This window comes from Schistocerca cancellata, chromosome 6 (genome assembly GCF_023864275.1).
Source record: "Schistocerca cancellata isolate TAMUIC-IGC-003103 chromosome 6, iqSchCanc2.1, whole genome shotgun sequence".
NCBI classification, from domain to species: Eukaryota; Metazoa; Arthropoda; class Insecta; order Orthoptera; family Acrididae; genus Schistocerca; species Schistocerca cancellata.
The window spans coordinates 174,974,225-174,989,074 of NC_064631.1; the positions used below are offsets into that span (position 1 = coordinate 174,974,225).

The 14,850-nt window shown below is 43.0% G+C and overlaps 1 protein-coding gene across 2 annotated transcripts in view; it reads right to left on the reverse strand.

Annotated features, from left to right (window-relative positions):
• Positions 1-14,850, reverse strand: part of LOC126191513 (cytochrome P450 6k1-like) — a 59,914-nt gene that overhangs the window by 30,043 nt on the left and 15,021 nt on the right. For both annotated transcript variants that reach the window (XM_049932410.1, XM_049932409.1), the window contains exons 2-4: positions 14,279-14,508; positions 9,638-9,876; positions 2,689-2,951 (exon numbers count right to left, since the gene is read on the reverse strand). In XM_049932410.1, coding sequence (XP_049788367.1) covers positions 2,689-2,951; positions 9,638-9,876; positions 14,279-14,498 — 722 coding nt within the window. In that variant the 5' untranslated portion in view covers positions 14,499-14,508. The remainder of the gene's footprint in view (positions 1-2,688; positions 2,952-9,637; positions 9,877-14,278; positions 14,509-14,850) is intronic.

The window sequence follows — 14,850 nt, forward strand, 5'->3', positions numbered from 1 at the left end:
TAGAGCTGCGAATGTGGATAACCATCAGATGTACGTATAATGGACAGTGAAAATTTGTGCCGAAATGGGACTCGAACCCGTGTTACCTGCTTATGTCGAAGGTGCGCCTTACCATTGGGCTATCGGACCACGTTCCAAGTATAAAGCCAAACCAACATATGTTATCAACCACGTGTCTACAACTCCACCCGTACATCCATTATGTATTTTCCCATACAGGAGAGATAGTTAAATTGAAAGTCGCTTGCCTGGTGTCGGCAGACGAATATGACATTCCAGTGCCCGTGTTGTTCAAAAGTACGATGCCATGTTCCTTCGCACATGCAAGCCGATTTTACTTTATCAGATATTAATCATTGAAGTCCTTCTTTGGCATTACAGTAGCGGGAGAAGCTTATGGGTCATTAGAGCTCCAATACAATTCCCGCTGTAGGCAACCCCAGAATGCCTGACAGCACAGTCAGCACTCACATGTCGTGCACATACGCTGATGAAATTGGAGTATGTTACACCGTCAACATCTTGGTCGAATGCTGCCAAACCGAGACTCCAGTATTTCCATGCCTGCAGGATAAGTTGATTAAAATGTCATCCTTATGGGGTCATATTTCAGTACTATCCGCACAGAAGAAAACAGTTCCTAGAGATTAAGATTAGTGGAGCACATGATGGTCATTAAGTTGGTCCAGTGTTGCTAGAACGTTACAGAGGGACATCGAAACATAGCACACCCACAAGACCAGCATATAATGTAACTGCCAATGTTGAGTAATATTAGAGGATATAATACACTATACTGATGGTGTTTACAATACAAATGGATGTTTCATATTCGTAATTTATTTTTAATCTCTATTTTGTCTTTTACATTGGGTATCTTTCAATTTTAATTATTTCTCTGTAATTTTTCTTTCCGTTGTACTCATGATTCAGTATATCGACAAATTAATAATACCAATCAATAATAAGCACTTGTAAGGTAATATATTGTTAACATCACTTAATTTCCCTAAAAACAGACCTTTCTGTAAAAGTCATATTTACCAAAAGGCTTAACTCACTAATTAATATGCAAATTCTTGTGGATGAATGTTAAAGGCCTTAGTGAGTAACAAAAATGTTAAATGGAGAGAAGCACTCGACTTGCAGGATGTTTTGAAAGGCGGCAGGCGAATCTACGCTATCGCCCTCACGACAGTCACTTTAACCAGTAAACCTTCTACCTGACTACGTGCCCCATGCGTCTTCTAAACTGATTTTGCCCTTTAACTTTGTAAGTTGTTCATAGCCTGCATTAAAGGTTATCACAGTTATCAGAATCTAAATGAACTTGCATGCTGAAATAGTATTAATGAAATGGTGGCACTGTCATTATTTTTGTCAACTGTTAATGGATGATTAATATATCAACACGGGACTGATCTTCCATAAAAGTTATGACACAAGTGTGAGTGACTGTAGGAAGATACAAGACGACTTAGACAAAATTTCCTGTTGGTGCGATGAATTGAAGCTAGCCCTAAAGGAAGAAAAATGTAAGTTAATGCGGATGAGTAGGAAGAACAAACCTGTACTGTTCGGATACAGTACTACTGGTGTCATGCTTGATACAGCCAAGTCGTTTAAATATCTAGGCATAACGTTGCGAATCAATATGAGGATCAATATGAGGTGGAATGAGCATGTGAAAACAGTGGAGGAGAAGACGAACAGTAGACTTCAATTTATTGGGAGAATTTTAGGAAAGAGTGGTTCACGTGTAAAAGAGACCACATAAAGGTTGCTGGTGCGACCTATTCTTCAGTACTGCTCGAATGTTTGGAATCCGCACCACGTTGGTTTGAAGGAAGATATTTAAGCAATTCAGAGATGGGCTGCAAGAATTGTTACCAGTGTTCGAACAACATGTAACTGTTACGGAGGTGCTTTGGGAACTCAAATGGGAATCTCTGTAGGGAACGCGACGTTCTTCTCAAGAAAGACTGTAGAAAAAATTTAGAGAACCCTTATTTGAATCTGACTGCTGAACGATTCCACTGCCGCCAGCATACATCGCGCATACGGACCACGAAAATGAGATACGGGAGTTTAGGATTCATACGGAGGCGTACAAGCAGACGTTTCTCCTTCGCTCTATTTGCGAGTGGAGCTCTAAAACTCTTGGAATCGTGGTGAAAGGAGCTATTGCACGTGACAAGAGGGCTGGTTTGGTCATTTTGGCTTGGTAGATCCCAAGTACGTTGTAAGAATGGTAAACCCTTTTGTCATATCCTTCATTACCAGAGTGTTGTTCACATCGTTGATGGGCTGCCTGGTCCCCCTGACTCATCACTCATAATGCAAGCGTGAGAGTCTATGGGAAAACACACTTCACATCACCCTCCTCCCAGCTAACTTCATGGTTTTGGGTATCGCAGGGGACAACATTCAGAGAGTGTCTGCTTCCCTCTCACAACAAATACCACAATGTTCATCCCTGTGGTCACACCTCACACCATTGCTAATGGTGGACATCAGTTACGAGTTGAATAAAAATTTAATCATTTAATATTCGTTATGTGATGTACATTTCCATACCGTTTGACAAATACCGGACTGGTGTTTCGTGGTGTAACACTTCCCATTTACATCAGTGCATAACGACCGAATCTGGTACAGGATACGAAAAGTGGCAGTTTTGGAGCTTACCTTAGTAGCGTCAAAAGTCTGGGACTTATAGAGCTGATAAGTGTGTTCAGGGTGTTCAGCGGACCCTGCGAGAAGATGCGCCGCCCCCACTGACGGAACTCGTTCTCCGGATCCCGCTGGGAGTCGACCTGGATGCCGAAAGCGACGGACGCGACGACGTCCGTGGTGTAGCGGGCGCTCAGCTCCCGCATCTCGATCACCTCCCCCCGCGTCGCCGGCTCCTCCAGAACCTTCACCATCTCGCGGCCGCAGTCTGCCATCGTCTACAAGGACACAGGAACGTTTCGTTACTGACAGCAAGTTTTGTGGTCGTGGCCGTAGCTGTCCGCAGATATTTCTCCCAAATTCAAAACTTACCATACCTCACATACGTGAATCGATCAGTTCGAAGACGTACTGTACGTCAAGAATTAAATTTACAAGATGTGCATGAAACGTTCTGTATTCTTAACTACTGATGATTATCAGCTCAACATATTGTTGAAGGTAGATTACATTGTACTTGGATGGTAAGCATATTTAATTATGATCGATTTATAGGTGTTTTGACTGATGAAAGTGAAGTTTTAAATAATGGAATAGTTTGTTTTGTATTGGTGAAGGTTGATAAGAATAATTGTGGTAACGCTTATGATGTTTTTGGCTGAATTAAATGGTGTATTATTCAAGGAAGATGAAGATTTAAGTGGTGAAATTAACCTTGGAGAGGTTTCATTGCTGAGGTTATTACTTTGGAGGAAGGAAAGAGTGTATTTGATATTGAAAACGATGGTAAAACTATGGATTTTGATGAGGATTTAAATTCAGCTGATAATTTAGAGATAAATCAGAAGAATTTAGAAACTGATGATGGGGAATATAATGATTTAGAAGATAATTTTAGCACAGAATGATACATCAAGGAAGAAAGTAAATATTGTATTAATGATTAGAGAGGGTGCGGAAAAATAGAGAAGACATTAGTGCTTCACTTGTGGGCACAGGAAACAGAGGTCCTGAAGGGAAAAAAGATGAGATGAAAGTGAAGGAAAGGTTTAATGTGTTTTCTAACGGAGATCATGTTATTGAGGGTTTGTCTATAGTTGCAATGTGTATCATAAATTTGGAGGAGAAAGGAAGGGACATCGAAAATGATCTTTTAAGGGAGAAGTGTTTAGAGAGGGAAGAAATAATCAATATTCAATCTATAATAAATATCAATGTGGGTAACGAAAAAATAAATGTGCTCCTCGATTCTGATAGTAATGTGTTGGCCATTTCGTAATATTCTGTAAATGAAAATACACTACTGGTCATTAAAATTGCTATATCAAGAAGAAATGCAGATGATAAACGGGTATTCATTGGACAAGTATATTATACTAGAACTGACTTGTGATTACATTTTCATGCAATTTAGGTGCATAGATCCTGAGAAATCAGTGCCCAGAACAACAACCTCTGACCGTAATAACGGCCTTGATACGCCTGGGCATTGAGTCAAACAGAGCTTGGGTGGCGTGTACAGCTACAGCTGCCCATGCAGCTTCAACACGATACCACAGTTCATCAAGAGTAGTGGCTGGCGTATTGTAACGAGCCAGTTGCTCGGCCACCATCGACCAGACGTTTTCAATTGGTGAGAGACCTGGAGAATGTGCTGGCCAGGGCAGCAGTCGAACACTTTCTGTATCGAGAAAGGCCCGTACAGGACCTGCAACATGCGGTCGTGCATTATCCTGCTGAAATGTAGGGCTTCGCAGGGATCGAATGAAGGGTAGAGCCACGGGTCGTAACACATCTGAAATGTAACGTCCACTGTTCAAGGTGCCGTCAATGCGAACAAGAGGTGACTGAGATGTTTAATCAATGGCACCCCATACCACCACGCCAGGTGATATGCCAGTATGGCGATGACGATTACACGCTTTCAACGTGCGTTCACCGCGAAATCGCCAAACACAATTGCGTCCATCACGATGCTGTATACAGAACCTGGATTCATCCGAAAAAATGACGCTTTGCCATTCGTGCACCCAGGTTCGTCGCTGAGTACACCATCGCAGGCTCTCCCGTCTGTGATGCAGCGTCAAAGGTAACCGCAGCCATGGTCTCCGGGCTGATAGTCCATGCTGCTGCAAACGTCGTCGAACTGTTCGTGCAGATGGTTGTTGTTTTGCAAGCAGTTGACTCAGGGATCGAGACGTGGCTGCACGATCCGTTACAGCCATGCGGATAAGATGTCTGTCATCTCGACTGCTTGTGATACGAGGCTGTTGGGATCCAGCACGGCGTTCCGTATTACCCTTGTGAACCCACCGATTCCATATTCTGCTAATAGTCATTGGATCTCGACCAACGCGAGCAGCAATGTCGCGATACGATAAACCGCAATCGCGATAGGCTTATAATCCGACCTTTATCAAAGTCGGAAACGTGATGGTACGCAATTCTCCTCCTTACACTAGGCAGCACAACAACGTTTCACCAGGCAACGCCGGTCAACTGCTGTTTGTGTATGAGAAATCGGTTGGAAACTTTCCTCATGTCAGCGCGTTGTAGGTGGCGTCACCGGCGCCAGCCTTGTGTGAATTCTCTGAAAAGCTAATCATGTGCATATCACAGCATCTTCTTCCTGTCGGTTAAATTTCGCGTCTGTCATCCTCGTGGTCTAGCAATTTTAATGGCCAGTAGTGTAAGAACAGGAAATTAGTGATTTTTCTGGTCACTAATGTTGAGAACAAAACTGTAACCGGTGGACTGAGCAAACCTATAAAATATGAAATATATTTAGATTTTACGTGTAGTGCATGTTGTTTTAGTATGAAGATTTTTATGGCTAACAGGTTAGTTAAAGATGACGCACTGGGAACAATTTTTTGGTGCAAGTACAAAACTTTTCTGAATTGTGTACAGAAATATCTTGAATTTGAATTAAAAAGTAAAAGACTAAAAGTTGAATCTAAAAATCTTTTAACTGGAGACTAGCGAACTGAACATACAGAAATCAATGAAGATTGGAATAACTATTCTATGAATAATCAAATAAAATAAATAACTGGGTCGTTTCAAAATATTTCTAACTTGAAAAAAGACAAATTCTGTGATCTGTAGAGATGGTATGAGGACATTTTCTCAGACAAAAAAAAAATGTTCAAATGTGTGTGAAATCTTATGGGACTTAACTGCCAAGACCATCATCCCCTAATCTTACACACTACTTAACCTAAATTATCCTAAGGACAAACACACACACCCATGCCCGAGGGAGGACTCGAACCTCCGCCGGGACCAGCCGCACGGTCCGTGACTTTCTCAGACAAGTCTGGTAAATTTTGAATATTTTATTAAGGTGAGATTACATAAGCCTATCACAGCAAAGCCGTATGTAATTGCTATTGTTGGTTGAGTGCCTGTGTGAAACAGATTAAAGCAAATGGGATACTGTGGAACAATGTAGGAGTTGTTATTGTAAAACAGTTCCAATAGTTAAAAAGAAAGATTATTCAGTTAGAATAGTATTAGACGCTTTCTAAATTGGATGTCATTGTAAGAGAGCTCCATCAACCAGGTAACTTGGAAGAACTCTTATAGAATTTTAGGAATGTAAAACCGATATCGAGTGTGGATTGGGTCTCTGACTTTTGGAAAATTATGTTGGCTGAAGAGAACAGTTGACGCAGAGATTTTTCATTTGAAAGGTGAATTTACCGTTTCAAAGTTGTGCCGTTCGGATTAATGTTATCAGCTGCGGTTTTTATGAGAGTGCTAAGCCACATATTTCGAGATCGACTGATGAGAAAACTTGGAGTCTATGTGGACGATATTTTAATAGCTACGGAATCTGGGTGTTAGCATTGTGAGGTTTTGGAAGAAGAGCTCTTAGTCTTAAACAGGGGAGGAATGACTTTAAAACTTGATAAATGTGAATTTGTTAGAGCATAAATTCAGTTTTTAGGTCATAAGCAGTGAGAAAATTAAAGCAATTTCGGAGTACAAGATCCCATCTACGAAGACGCAATTAAAGTCATATCTAAAGTTGTGTAGTTTCTACTGAAAATTTCTGAGTGACGGGGGAATGAATAGACCTATGTAAGCTTCTGAAAAAGAACTCGATGTGGATATGGAGGATAAGTCTGACAGAGAATACCTAGTCATGAAGGACAGTCTAAGTTTAAGATGTACTACCCCAACATGTTGTTACCGTTCTGTTAGCTTTGAACAGTTCAGATTATGTCATCGGATGTGAGGTATTCCAGAAAAAGTAGATGGAAGAAAGATAGAACACAGAAGTGTGGCTTTCGCCAGCTGTGTGTTAAATAAATACCAGTGCGTTTCTAGGATCTCTGGCTTAATAAAGTTCTGAATGTTTCTAGAGGGTTGCAAGGTGACTGTACTGTTCGTCCATAATATATTTAGTTTCCTGATGGATTGTAGGTTGGTAAACGAACGTCTTGTGCGTTGGGCGATGTCTTTGGTGCAATTTAGTTATACCAGCCGGTCTGGAGGGTGAACATTAATAAAACCGACTAACTACAGGGACGGGTTTCTGACTGAAGTGGAGGAAAAAGCGTCCTAAGAACACGTGTCCAGAAATACGTTGTTGCCACAGTAGATGGCCCTGACGAATGACAGTTTCTCTGACCAGGTTCCAAGTTTTACCCGTATGTTGGAGGTGATAGGGATAGTAGCGGTTGATGATGATGTTTGGTTTGTGGGGCGCTCAACTGCGCGGTTATCAGCGCCCGTACAAATTCCCAACCTTTGCTCAGTCCAGACTCTCCACTTTCGTGAATGGTGATGAAATTATGAGGACAACACAAACCCCCAGACATTTCGAGGCAGGTGAATATCACTGAACCCGCCGGGAATCGAACCCGGGACCCCGTGCTCGGGAAGCGAGAACGCGACCACGAGACCACGAGCTGTGGACATATATATAGTAGCGGTTGTCATACTGGATACACATAGTCGTACTTTGGCTTACACCATTTTGGCGGGCCACTGGCCTGAAACTTGTACAAAGGTTCGTCTGAATGTTCTGTAGAACTCGGTCCTCCAAATCTGATGTACGCGCAGTCTGCCGTCTCGGTATACGTTCGCCTGTCTGAAAGGACCCATGATCACGCAAAGAGCCAAAAAGGGCTTGAAACGTTGTGCACTGTGGTTGGTGTCTGTGAAGATGCTTGTTTTGATGCATACATGCTCCTCTCGACCGTTTCCATCTGCCTGGCCGTACTCAAACACCATCTCGACTAGTTCCCGATATGAAGATCAGATGATGCTGATTACAGTGCGCTGAGTGATTCACACAGCCAGCAACACGCAAGGAACACACGACACGTGGTCAGAAGAACTGTCATTCGTCAGCGCCATCTAGTGTGGCAACGATGCATTTCTGGACACATGTTCATAGGACCTTTTTTCCTCGATTTACAGTCACGAATCTGCCCTTGCAGTTTGTCGGTTTTATTAATGTTGACCCTGTATAAAAGGCAATGAGAACTTCACCGCAGATGCACCGGTGCATTCACCAGCTGGGGAAGATGTCGATGATGAAGAAGAAGCAAGCGAAGAGTTTCAAGTCCTGTAAATAAAAGGGGTAGTTGGGGAAAGAGAGATTCGTGCAATCTGTAACGAAACGCGATGAATACAAAATGATGACCGAGATCTGAAATCTATTAAAACAAGTTTTGGTATTAAGCGATTCGAAAAGATACCTCACTATTATAAAATTCGTAGCCGACCGGGGTGGCCGAGCGGTTCTAGGCGCTACAGTCTGGAGCCGCGCGACCGCTACGGTCGCAGGTTCGAATCCCACATCGAGCATGGATGTATGTGATATCCTTAGGTTAGTTAGATTTAAGTAGTTCTAAGTTCTAGGGGACTGATGACCTTAGAAGTTAAGTCCCATAGTCCCCTTAGGTTAGTTAGATTTAAGTAGTTCTAAGTTCTAGGGGACTGATGACCTTAGAAGTTAAGTCCCATAGTGCTCAGAGCCATGTTTTTAATGAAATTCGTAAGGGTGTCCTGCTTCGTAGCAAGGATGAGAAAACGGAACTGTGGAGATTGTAGTCCTCAGGAAAGTATGTTGAGCACCTGATAGATTATGTGTATTTAAGTTACGGGCATTACGGGGCACAAAAACGTATAGAGATAATAGGTGATTACGTGCACATGAGCAATTTAGCCAGACAGGTGTGCGCACAGTTGGCCGCTGGTGACTAATGCCAGTGGGCGAAACAGTGCACTATCCTACATTAGAGAGAAATGCAAAGTATCATCCCTAGAAAAGTTGGGGACTTACTAGCTATGGACAATTCCGGGCTGCTCCCAGCCGTTTGTGGTGGCGTGAAATATATAATATATGTAGTAGTGGGTGTATTTTCTAAATTTATTAAATTATATCTGATATTGGAAGCAAATATCAAAACTTTGATCACCAAGCTCCAGAAGGATTTCTCTACTAAAATAATAAAAACAGAGAGGTAGTTGTTTGGCAATTTATCGCAGTTTACTTCTAATGTGTGGAATGGTTTTGTGATCACTCTAGGCATCAGACACATTAAAATATCAATATCTCATCCACCAGGCAACACGTGTGAATGCTATACGCGGGAAATCGGCCACCTGTGTAGGATATATGCAAATGGAAGGAATGTATAGCCTAATTTAATAACGCTACTTAAATAACGCTAAAAGTAATGCAATAGAGTATTCGCCTTTTGAAGTAGTGACTGAAAGCAGACCAGCGTTCTTGCTTACAAAAGTTGTGGAATTTCCACTACGCAGTTCACTATCGGCAGCTGAGAGAGAGAGAGAGAGAGGTGGGGGGGAGGGGGGGGGAGGGGGGGGGAGTAAAGGCTCATGAGGAGAAGACGGCAGAAAAAAACAGCATTCTGGGCGATATAAGGTAATTAAATGTGAAGTTGGGGAGTGTGTTTTGGTGAAGGCTAGGCAGCCGACTCACCTGGAACATCATCTTCATTTTCCCAGATGTAAACGTCGGCGTCAGCTTGACGCGTAACCTCCGCCACTTGTTCCCACGCAACACTAAAAGATGTTGAGACAGAGGTTCTTTTTGGTTTACTGGTACCGCTCTGTCTTGGAAAGTCCAGAAGTCCTTAACGAGAAGGCTGCGGATCAAATCTGGGTCCACTACCACCAAGGTCGGTCGCTTGAAGAAGTATATACCGCCGAAACGATTGCCTGAAAGAATATAGAAGTTTTAAATACCAGACACGAATATACTGCGTCTAAAATGGATCTCCGTTCAATTTATTAACACATACGTACTCTAAAAATCACGGTGAAGTTCATGGGAGGAAACTATTTACAAATGCGCTACCACGAACAAAAAATGTAGTAACTTTCACTGTATATAATCCACTAGCTCCTGTGCCGTGGTTTGCAGCTATGGGAACGTTCACTGTTTTTCCTGTGGTCGTTTATTAACGATCCGTTTCTCTGCCCTCATGAAAGTCATTGACTGGTAACTCAATATCGGTAATTTTGAGGCACTTACGAAGACTTATCATGTGTTTGTTTACCGAGCTTCATAAATTTCATTAAAATATGATTCCTTTACTTATTTACTCGGCATCATTAAGGCCCTAGTCCTATCATTTAGTCTACATGAGTGTAAATGTTACTTGCATGTTGCGAGGGCATGGAATGGGGAGGGGATGTTTTGCCAACAACAGTCACACATCAAGAACAGATCACGTTCCACATTTATCTCTTAAACAAGACAAGACACCTGACATCCCTGCGCCAATCAGAATCTCGCTTCCCACGCCCGGGTTCCCGGGTTCGATTCCCGGCGGGGTCAGGGATTTTCTCTGCCTCGTGATGGCTGGGTGTTGTGTGGTGTCCTTAGGTTAGTTAGGTTTAAGTAGTTCTAAGTTCTAGGGGAATGATGACCATAGATGTTCAGTCCCATAGTGCTCAGAGCCATTTGAGCCATTTTTGAGCCAATCAGAAAACAAAGAACAGGAGAAATATTTCTTTTCGCCCTTTATTAGAATATAACATACGTTTTTCTAGGCCATTAGTCTTTAGACTGGTCTGATGTTGCCTTTCGCCAGTTTCTAGCTTCTGCTAATATTTTGAGATCTACATAACTACCACATGCAACATTCTCTACAATCAGTTTTACATATTTAGCCTAATATCCCCCTCCCCCCTCTGCATCTTCCAGTGCCAGGTGACCTCCTCCTGGGTGACGTAGTAGACGTGGCTGCAATCCGTCCCTTCGTCTGGTAAGGTTTTTCCATTCGTAACCTACTCTATGTTTGTTCACATTCATCGACAGAACCAAATTTCAAATACTTCCAGTTTCTTCTTATCCAGTTGCCAATGCTCCACACTTCACTTTCAGATAATGCTGTACTCCAGAACTTTCAGGTCCTACCGAAAGTCCGATCGTTCTCCAACCACTTATCTGACTTCAGTTATAGGTTTAACATGTAATCGAAATCACGATACGACTCGTAATTTTTAAAACTAGCAAACATTGTCATTCCATGGCTCAGCACTTGTTTTAAATTAATCATTCTATAGAGGACCAGGTCAGTGGCCGCTACAGTAGTCATAGTTTTTTTGGGGGGGAGGGGGGGGGGTTTAGGGCTCAAAACATCTAAGATCATAAGCGCCCAGTATAGAACCATAGAATGCTGGGACCTCGAGGGTAAAAAACCGTTGCGAGGTCCAATACAGTACGGAAGAAAAAAATCTAAAAAGTCAAGACGTTACGGAAGAGTATCTAAAAGGCGTCGACAAGACACCGGAGTCACCAGGTAGAAATCAAATCTCTTTTATCATATTACTGCTTTTAAAAAAACTTGAAACGCGAGCCACAGCTCGCACGTCATCCGCTAAAATGTCCGGCAAAGCGGGCGGCAGCCCGACCCTGAGACGTAAGTGGCTAAAATAGGGGCAGAGGATCAGAAGATGCTTGACTATTAATGGCTGGCTACAGAAAGGACAGCTAGGTGCAGGGTCGCCACTCAACAAGTGACGGCGACTAAAGCGGCAGTGCCCTATTCGCAACCGAGCTAATATTACTTCCTCACGGCGAGACGACCCGGAGGAAGTCGACCTGGCTGTTGGGAGAGGTTTGACTTCTCTGAGTATGTTGCTATGAAGGGAGCACTATTGGTCATGTCAAAGTGACGTGATAAAGAAACGTACATCTCGTATTGGCGGTCAAGAATGTCATTTAAAAAAAGGTGAAAGGTTGGATGGCCTGGCATGGAAAAAAGCCGACACGCATACCTACTGAATAGGATGTCGCGCCGGTATGACAGTAGTAGTTCTCCGGCTTCTGCGTAGAGACTCTCAAATGGGCTAGTTCGGAAGGCACCAGTGGCGAGACGGATCCCCAAATGGTGGATTGTATTTAGATGGCGTAAGATAGACGGCCTTGCAGAGGAATAGACAATACGTCCATAGTCCAACTTGGAGCGGACAAGAGATCGATAGAGGTGGAGCAGGATAGTACAGTCACCTCCCCACAGTCGTGATAGTAGTGTGATGTGGAATGTGGTGGTGGTCTTTAATGAAACATTACTGCCAGTTTACACATTTATTAACACCAAGTGCAGAGTCGTCCTCCCCACACTGCTGGCAGCCAGGCGAGCTGGCGAAGCACTTTTCAGTCCTGTAATTGCTGATGCAGGTGTGTCCAGCAGTATCGATGTGGCGGCAGTGGCTCTCATAGCAGTTGCTACGTCACAAACGTTAGTCGATGCCTTAGTGCTGAAAATACAGTTAGGGATGCCCAGTGGCCAACAGCTCTGCTAACCGATTTCCAGGGCGTTCTGATGGACATCGGATACATTATCCAGGAAAGCTGCCCACCAGCTCTGCATGAAATGGTCAGTCCTGAAGAATTAAGTCACATCCTCTCTGCAGCAATTACTGCACTCCCCCAGAATGGTATTGGTTGATCAGAACGCCAGGAGCCCCTCAGTGAGGCCTGCAGGGACCTGGTGTTGGAAGGCACCAAAGTCCTCCCATCAGAAAAGGTGAGGATGAGGCAGCAGCAGCTCTCAGCAGAAGAGAGACCATCAGATCTAACTGGCGGTGGAATCGTAGGTTGTAGTCGTTATGGTAGACTCTGGATGGAGTGTTACCAGTTCCATCTTAGAATTGGTTTGCTGCAACACTAAGAATCTAGCTGTACGAATCAGGCTATGCCAAAAGCAGTATCATTCGGCAAGGCTAACTAAACGTCCCCCAGGCTTCTGAGCTTCTTAGCACTCAATAACACACTGCAGTGTCACAACTCTTCCTTTTAGGCCTTCAGTCTACTTATTTCTGCAGCATCAATGTGCTGTAACGACGTTATTGAGTCTGACTTAGGCGTTGTTGATTCGTTGCGTATGGACACCAGGATGACGTTATGCCCTCTTCCGTGTGAGGTCATTCTACTGCACAGGCATCTTGGTCGTCCAGCTCAGGTGGGATGACAACTGATTCGGTGGTGTGCCCGTACTACATGCAATATTGGCTGTTCTTGCAGGGTAACATTGTGATGTAGGCATTGGGCACTCATCGGACTTCTCCTCTGGATGTGGAGCTGTCGTTGGAAAACTTTAACCCGCCTGGAAAATTATTCGGGGATGTTACAATTCAGTTATCAGTCATCTGGATAATCTAGAGAGAGTGGCACAAATTCTGGCTCCTACTCCAGAAACTGCTATTTTATGACATCGAAGAATTTTAGATACTGGATGACTGACTCAATACTTGAACAACATCAAGTCACGATGATAAAGGTAAAAAGGCAAAATCATGGTTATTGAATAGAAAAAGGAGGAATGCAAAGGAGTTGAAAATGTGGAACATTAAAGAAAAACTGGATGAAAACAAAAAGAAATAGAATGAATATCTACAAAGAATGGATCCAAAGAGACTACCAGATACCGAGAAAAAGATGAGAACTATAACAGGCTACAATTGGTATACTATGGAAACTTCAGAAGAAGGAGAAGAAGAAGAAGGTAAAAGATTAACCCTGTTCTCATTTCATACTTTGGTGAAGAATCATTCTTCAGGTAACCCTCTTCTGTGTTTAAGAGATTGTATGTGTTCATATTAAGCAATGACTGCTGCATCGTCACATTCAAGCACACACGGAGTACACAACTGTACGCGTAGTAAAAGAAATGAAGTCGCAAGATAAACTCAAACCTACAGCTTTGAGTATGTGTTTCTGAGTCGCTGTTGTACTAATTGGATCTGATGATGGTTGTAAGGCCATATACGGCTGTAAGCACAGTGAGTTGAAGCAAAAGTCATTTCTCGTACATACGCCGTACATACGCCCCAACCCCCACTTTGTATGTAATCCAGTGGACTGGTTGTCAGACTTTTCTGAGGGAAGAGTTGTAATATTGTAGGAACAAGCATATTTATCCCGATGGACTTTATGGTAAAAGAGATAAAAAATAAATTTTTATTACTGCCAAAAACAAATTTTCCAGGAAAGAAAAATGACGAACACCTATTCTGAGGACAAAATTCACCGAAACGAAATATGACACTACCTTTGCGAGTCGTCTTCGAGATAATAATGGATTTAAGTAATGTCTGCATTTCATCTTACCTTTCAGTTGCCGGTATGCCTCAGCCATGTCCAGCGGCATAGACTGCATGCCCACAAAACTCTTGTAGATATTGCCAAAAGGGAACTGCGGTTCCAAGTAAGGCGCCCCCTTCTTCTGCCAGTACTTGTACGATTGGGAGAACCACAGGTATAATGACGCCACTACCAGTGACAGGGCTACCAACAGCTCAGTGAGCCAAGATTCTGCGTAGAAAGCCATGTTGAATACTCTGAAACAGAACCAGAAATGGGTAAATTGAGTCCCATGAAGTGAGTCTGTCGTCTTCATGCTTCCTTCCACTCTCTTGTCCTTATTTCTATTCACCCCATCCAGTCTTTTCCTGTCATGAAAAATAAATAACCCCTCTCCCCATCAGAAATACAACACGTAGTTTCGTTATTATTATCCCATCTTGTATACGATGTTTACAGCCTGAAGCCCATGACGAATGGCACAGCAGGAACACAGGCATAGTAGGTACGCAAGGGAACTGACTTCTTGTTCATAGGCACCTCTGTTATGCGTAAAGGAAGTTTTTATCGTAGCTGAAAAAGACATATCATCGACATCT